We start from the raw sequence: 7,776 nt of genomic DNA on the forward strand, positions 1-7,776 counted from the left end.
CCTTCCCTGCATCATGAAAAAAGAAGTATTGATTTTGTTCAAATGAAAGAATATACTTTTTCTACATCATGAAAAGAATATACTCATTTTGTTGAAATAAACAAAACACAAAAAAAAAAAAACTTTATTTACCACATGACAAGAAAGTACTCTTAATAATATTTCTATATAGGGTGGGTGGTGGGCGAGGTTGGGGTGCGTGGGTGTGGTGGGGGTAGAGGTTGGGGTGGGTGGGTAGGGGTGGGATGGATGGGGTGGGGGTTGGTGGGGATGGAAATAAAAAAGATTTGGAAAATATTCTATCTTATTTTGATAGGGAAAACAGTTTTCTCCAATTGGAGGAAAATGAGTTTACCAGGAAAAGGTTTTCCAAAACATTTAATCCAACCAAACATAAGAAAACCGAAAAATATTTTCCGCAAAATATTTTCTTTCGTACCAAACACACCCTTAATCTAGTTAAGACACCTAGAATACATAGTTCATGAACGTTATAGACAAAAAATAATTATAAAAAATGGCACTCGTCCACAATTTTTGCGAAAATGTGAAGAAAAACGTACTGGTATATAAGTTAAACCGAAAGATAATACAAATATTCAAAGAAAACTGGAAGGCTGAATCGAAGTATGAAGCTCTAGAGATCCTAATATACAGCGGGATCGAACAAATTCTCCAACTATTCATCATATCCTTATAATATCCTCATCTTGGTAGACAATAGAAGAAAATAAATTGAGAACCCTTTATGCTTTTATGCCTCTAATTTCCTGTTTTATGTAAACCAATTGAGGCGAAAATGGATGATAACTGAGAAGAAGAAATCACCATATATAATGGAAGAAGATGCCCATGCAGCCAATATCTTTAGGTCCCAATCTTATACTAACATAGGGCTTTCTTCATCAGCTAATTCGGTTGTTGCACTAGCACAAAAGGTTAGGTTCTTTCGCAAGGCGAATTGAAAATTTAAATTTGACGGATTCAACTTCTAAGGTTTCCATAACTGAACCCATTCCACACTTGAATCATGAGTTTAAATTTTACTATTTGTTGAAATTTCAGTAATTTTTCACATATTTATGTTATGCTCTTCAAACCGGCCTATTGCTCTCCTCTATGAAAAGGTTCTTTTGTAATCACTCTCAATAAGACATCCATTCCCCTTTCAAATGAAAAGAGAACTAGACTTTTCTCTTCATGATTGAAATTCGCCATTCAATCGCAGTGCGGCGCTCTTAAAAAGCTCAATCCTCTAAGGCTGAAATGAATAGATCAGGAATAAATTCCTTGGATCCGCCTGTCCCGATCCCTACCTACTAAACAGTTGAACCCCCGTATATATATGTTGGAAGAACCTCATGATCCTTCCGTGTGGAAGGGAAGTAAGAAAGAAGGCGAACACGAATACTAAAAATTGGTTCATGGGGACCCTAAAAATGGGGATAGAGTGCGCAGAACGGGTTTTTCAAGCATGAAACAATCCCTACCTATACATCATGGCAACAGACAGAAGGCAGTTTTGTCGTTATTCTTAACCCCAGGCACATTTCCATTCCCAATAATCTCCACGAAAAGACTACCATTCAAAAACACTGAATTCAATTTTTAAATATTATATCCACGCCCCATATATCCCTCACTGAATACTATTTGTATCCTACTCCCTTAAATGATTTAAACCCGGTTATTTTTAATTTGTTTCCAGTTGATTGCAGAGGCAATTGGCGCATACTTCATTATATTTGCATGGTTTGGATCAGTTGTAATGAATAGGCTATTTGATGATGAGAGCGTAACGTCTCCAGGGATAAGCATGACATGGGGAGCAGTTGCGATGGTGATGATTTACTCATTGGGACAAGTATCAGGAGGTCATTTTAATCCTGCTGTTACTATCACTTTCACTATCTTTCGTCGCTTCCCATGGAAATTAGTACGTACTAATTTTAGTATTTTTCTTTTTAAGGTAAACTGTTTTGAATTCTGATTTACCTTTAGATGACATAGAATCATATGGTAATTTATTGGTTTGATTTAGAGTTTGCAGCAGGTACAGTTTCTGATTTTTTTTTTTTTTTTTTTTTTTGTCAACATTGTTTGTTAGATTTTTAGTCTTGGTTTAGAATAGTAGCAAAATGTATTTAACATCATATGCATGTGTTGCAGGCACCTCTGTACATAATAGCTCAACTAATCGGCTCACTTCTGGCGTTCGGTACTTTAGCGCTACTGTTGGATGTGAATCTCAAAGATTATTTTGAACATTTTCCTATATTGGGTTGAAATATAACCCAAGTTTCAATATTTGGGTTGGAAAAAAGTAAGTCTTTAATTAATTGGTTATCCATTTACGGTTCTAAGATCTAACTTTATAGTATAGGACCATGGTTAGTTTTAACCGATGGGTTATTTGCATTGAAGAAAGGACAGAACTCTGAAAAAAATAAAGTTGATTTTTTGGAAATATATAGAATTCTCTAGAATGTCTTAGTGTAGTATCCTTGATATTTATTTAGTAGATATATCTAGATGTTCTAGAATGTTGTGGGAAGATAAGACATATCTAGATATTCTAGAGTGTTGTTAGAAGATAAGGTGTCACGACCCGGATTTCCCACCATCAGAGTCGTGATGGCCAGAGAGGCGGGTAGTGATATTATGTTTCAGGAGGCGGCCAATGTGGCCCGGAGGATCGAGATGGTTCTGCCACAGGGGGGTGGTCATAGGTCAGATAAGAGACCCCGTCACTCAGGTCGATTCAGTGGTGCCTCATCTGGAGGCAGGGATTCTTATGATAGGGGTCAGTCTTCCAGGCCCTTTCAGTCAGCCCTCCAGGCTTCACAGGGATTTCCTTCTTCGCGATCGTGCCCTTCCCCACGCGATCGCATAGCACTGAGTCGTCTTCCTTCGCGATCGCGTCTTGAACCACGCGATCGCGTAAGCCAAATCCTTGGACCCCCAGTAGTTCTTCTACGCGATCGCGTAACCCTCCACGCGATCGCGATGACCAGTCAGCGGTACCCTTCGCGATCGCATCCCTATTTCCGCGATCGCGTAGGGCAAATTCGCCCAGTTATTTTAAAGCCTAAAAACAGAACCAGTGACGGGATTTCTTCATTCTTTTCACACGGGCTCTCCTCTTAAACCCTCCATAGACGAAATTCAAGCTCTCATTCCTCCATAACTCTTTGGGTAAGTAATCTTAACATCTTTCCCTCATTATTTCTTCATCTAATTACTAAATTCCTAGCCCTAAAACATGAAATCAAGGTAGAAATTATGGGTTTTGGGTAGAGTTAGGGTTTTGAGAATTTTGGGTGATTCAACCTCAATTTGGGGTCGAATCTTAAAACAAATTATATATTTGCACTCGTGGGGTTATGGGTGATCGGGTTTTGGTCCGAGCCTAGAGTTTGGACCATGTGGGCCCGGTGTCTAATTTTGGTATTTTTGGAATAATGCTAGAAAATTCATATCTAGGCTATGAGAAGTTGCCATTGAGTCTTTATTGATATTGTTGAATTAATTATGCCTAGATATCACTGTATTGGAGGTGGAATCACGAGGTAAAGCGATAGTTGAGGATTAAGTGGATTTCAAGGCTTTGAGGTAAGTGTTTGGTTTAACCCTAGCTTGAGGGAATAGGAGTTGAGTCTTGTTGCTAATTGCTATGTGATCGAGTACGATGTATAGGCATGGTGACGAGTATCTATACATTGGTGTCTAGCATGACCGTGAGTCCTTATAATGTGATTATCATGATTTGGTTGTGAACTCCGTGTTTATTGGAGGATTTCTATATGTTGTGAATAACATGTGAACGGTAATAGGATCATTTGATTCCTGGAGCATTGGTTCGAATTGTGATACGAATATTGAAAGTATACGAAATGACTTGATTCTTTGGAGCGTTGGCTCAAAATAGTAAAGTGAATTATAAGATAAGGAAAGTAAGAAAGAGAAAGCGTTGTTGATTATTCCCTTGTCGGGACGTTTGGTTGAACTTGTTGGATTCTTTCCCTTGCCGGGATGGTTGTCAAATATTTGCTTATTTTATGCCCCTTAATTGTGACTGTTGTTTGGGAAGTCAGACTGTTAAATGATATTGAGGATCGGGTTGCGCGCCGCAACAATGATGTTGAGGATCGGGTTGCGCGCCGCAACAATAATATATGAGGATCGGGTTGCGCGCCGCAACAATGATATATGATAAGTGATATGGGTCGGGTTGCACGCCGCAACAATGATATTGTGGAGCGGGTTGCACGCCGCAACAATGGTAATTATGGAGCGGGTTGCACGCCGCAACAATTATTGAGGCTATGTGTTTACATTTGAGTATTGATTCCTTGTTCACTGTGAACCTAAGTTGCTTTAGTTGTTACTCTGGATTATTGTTATTATTGTAACTCCCCATAGCATGTTTCCCCTCCCATGTTGGTAATTGCTTTGTATTCGATTTCCGCTGTATATCTATAACTGCACAGGTTTATGTGGTGTCCAGTCTAGCCTCGTCACTACTTCGCCGGGGTTAGGCTAGACACTTACCAGCACATGGGGTCGGTTGTGCTGATGCTACACTTCTGTGCATTTTTGCACAGGTCCAGGTTTTGAGGAACAGCAGCAGCAGTAGTTCGGAAGCAGGCGATTCATATTCACGAGACTGAGGTAGCCTTGCAGGCGTCCGCAGGCCCGGCGTCTCTTCTCATTGTTTTCTTTTAGACTGTTGCCTCCTTGTTTCGAGACAGACAGCTGTTATATTTCTTTCAGACCTTTGTATTTAGTTTATTCTTAGTGGTTCGTGAGTAATGTGACACCAAATCTTGGGTAGAGGTTGTTTTTGACTATTCCGCGTTTTAAATTCATCATTTTAAGACAGACTTCCGCTATTGTTCTTATTAGACTTTATGTTCTATATTGATGTTATAAACTGTTAAAGATAATTGCTAGTGATGGAAAGGTAATTAAGTTGGCTTGCCTAGCTACCACGAGTAGGCGCCATCACGACTCTGATGGTGGGAAATCCGGGTCGTGACAAGTTGGTATCAGAGCACTAGGTTACATAGGTCTCACAACTCACGGACAAACTTAGTAGAGTCTGAGGGGTAGGTACGGAGACGTCTGTACTTGTTCCCCAGAGTCTATTGAGTTAGGAAAACCTCTCATTTGTTCTTTCTTGTCGTGCGATTTGGTTTCTTAAATGCTGATTGAATTTCCACTCTGTTCTTTCGCAGATGGCGAGAACACGCGCTTCCTCATCCTCCGATCAGCAGTCCGAGCCCCAGGCAGCTCCCGCTAGGGGCAAAGGACGTGGCCGTGCTAGGGGCCGTGGTAGGGGCATGGCCCAGCCACCAGCAGCAACACCAGTGGCAGACCCTCAGGTTAGCCTTGACGAGGAGGTTCCGGCCCCAGCTCAGACAGTTCCGGTGGGCCCAGCTCAGGTCCCAGAGGGGTTTATTGCTACCCCAGTTCTTCAAGACGCCATGGTCCGATTGGTTGGCCACATGGAGAATGTCACCCGAGCAGGATTGCTTCCTGTAGCACCAGCCACTTCCCAGGCTGGAGGAGGAGCCCAGACTCCTGCTGCACGTACTCCGGAGCAGGTAGCTCCCCAGACTCAGATTCCACCGGCTCAGATAGCTGCGGCAGTTCCGCCGGGGGTAGTTTCACAGGCTGGTGATGGAGCGGCTATGTCCGCAGATGCTTTGTGGAGGCTGGACAGATTCACCAAGCTCTTCACTGCTACATTCAGCGGAGATTCTTCTGAGGACCCCCAGGATTTCCTATACAGCTGCCACGAGGTTCTTCGGAACATGGGCATTGTGGAGTCCAATGGAGTCGATTTTGCGGCTTTTCGTCTATCTGGATCCGCCAAGACTTGGTGGAGAGATTACTGTTTAGCCAGACCAGCAGGGTCGCCGCCTTTGACTTGGGATCAGTTTTCAGAGTTGTTTTTAGAGAAGTTTCTTCCCGTTACTCAGAGGGATGCTTATCGGAGGCAGTTCGAGCGCCTCCAGCAGGGGTCTATGACAGTCACTCAGTATGAGACCAGGTTTATCGATCTAGCTCGCCATGCCATCGTCATACTTCCCACTGAGAGGGAGAGGGTGAGGAGATTTATCGACGGTTTGATCCAGCCCATTCGTCTTCAGATGGCCAGAGAGGCAGGTAGTGATATTACGTTTCAGGAGGCGGCCAATGTGGCCCGGAGGATCGAGATGGTTCTGCCACATGGGGTGGTCATAGGTCAGACAAGAGACCCCGTCACTCAGGTCGATTCAGTGGTGCCTCATCTGGAGGCAGGGATTCTTATGATATGGGTCAGTCTTCCAGGCCCTTTCAGTCAGCCCTCCAGGCTTCACAGGGATTTCCTTCTTCGCGATCGCGCCCTTCCCCATGCGATCGCATAGCACTGAGTCGTCTTCCTTCGCGATCGCGTCTTGAACCACGCGATCGCGTAAGCCAAATCCTTGGACCCCCAGTAGTTCTTCTACGCGATCGCGTAACCCTCCACGCGATCGCGATGACCAGTCAGCGGTACCCTTCGCGATCGCATCCCTATTTCCGCGATCGCGTAGGGCAAATTCGCCCAGTTATTTTAAAGCCTAAAAACAGAACCAGTGACGGGATTTCTTCACTCTTTTCACACGGGCTCGCCTCTTAAACCCTCCATAGACGAAATTCAAGCTCTCCTTCCTCCATAACTCTTTGGGTAAGTAATCTTAACATCTTTCCCTCATTATTTCTTCATCTAATTACTAAATTCCTAGCCCTAAAACATGAAATCAAGGTAGAAATTATGGGTTTTGGGTAGAGTTAGGGTTTTGAGAATTTTGGGTGATTCAACCTCAATTTGGGGTCGAATCTTAAAACAAATTTTGTATTTGCACTCGTGGGGTTATGGGTGATCGGGTTTTGGTCCGAGCCTAGAGTTTGGATCATGTGGGCCCGGTGTCTAATTTTGATATTTTTGGAATAATGCTAGAAAATTTATATCTAGGCTATGAGAAGTTGCCATTGAGTCTTTATTGATATTGTTGAATTAATTATGCCTAGATATCACGGTATTGGAGGTGGAATCACGAGGTAAAGCGATAGTTGATGATTAAGTGGATTTCAAGGCTTTGAGGTAAGTGTTTGGTTTAACCCTAGCTTGAGGGAACATGAGTTGAGTCTTGTTGCTAATTGCTATGTGATCGAGTACGATGTATAGGCATGGTGAGGAGTATCTATACATTGGTGTCTAGCATGACCGTTAGTCCTTATAATGTGATTATCATGATTTGGTTGTGAACTACGTGTTTATTGGAGGATTTCTATATGTTGTGAATAACATGTGAACGGTAATAGGATCATTTGATTCCTGGAGCATTGGCTCGAATTGTGATACGAATATTGAAAGTATACGAAATGACTTGATTCTTTGGAGCGTTGGCTCAAAATAGTAAAGTGAATTAAAACAGGTGATCAATACTGAAATATTAGTGGCACCTGTGACACTAGACTCACAATCCTCAGAGGAGAAAGGGCGGAGAATTAGGAGCAGGCAATTCAATTCTTGATGGAAAATGCCATATGTTAGCAGTTGTCATATGTTTGAGATGCTTTGGGTTGGTTTATGTTGCCATGCACTAAAAAGTTCTGTTTTAATTGATGGATTTTGCTTATAATCCTGCAGCAATAATATTTGATAAGATGACAAAGATGCTATCAACGGGGAATGCGTATTGGGGAGTGGCACAAATAAAAAAACATCAACTTGCATCTATGGCT

At 42.4% G+C, this 7,776-nt stretch overlaps 1 protein-coding gene across 4 annotated transcripts; it reads left to right on the top strand.

The window, feature by feature from the left end:
* The first annotated feature begins 718 nt into the window (after positions 1-718).
* Positions 719-7,099, top strand: LOC109211076 (probable aquaporin NIP-type). 4 transcript variants are annotated; one of them, XR_002065654.1, is made up of 4 exons: positions 719-938; positions 1,709-1,874; positions 2,170-2,323; positions 7,060-7,099. XR_002065654.1 is itself a non-coding variant. In XM_019374578.1 (4 exons), exons 1-3 carry the CDS (start codon positions 804-806, stop codon positions 2,284-2,286), a joined length of 480 nt encoding a protein of 159 aa, XP_019230123.1. In that variant the 5' UTR covers positions 720-803; the 3' UTR covers positions 2,287-2,323; positions 7,060-7,099. The 4 variants fall into 4 exon arrangements, 2 of the variants coding, with proteins under 2 accessions (XP_019230123.1, XP_019230122.1); XR_002065653.1 differs by lacking the exon at positions 7,060-7,099 and adding an exon at positions 4,605-4,644; XM_019374578.1 differs by having other exon boundaries at positions 720-938; positions 1,709-1,936.
* Positions 7,100-7,776: the final 677 nt, after the last annotated feature.

The sequence above is a fragment of the Nicotiana attenuata genome, unplaced genomic scaffold (assembly GCF_001879085.1).
Source record: "Nicotiana attenuata strain UT unplaced genomic scaffold, NIATTr2, whole genome shotgun sequence".
Classification (NCBI taxonomy): Eukaryota; Viridiplantae; Streptophyta; class Magnoliopsida; order Solanales; family Solanaceae; genus Nicotiana; species Nicotiana attenuata.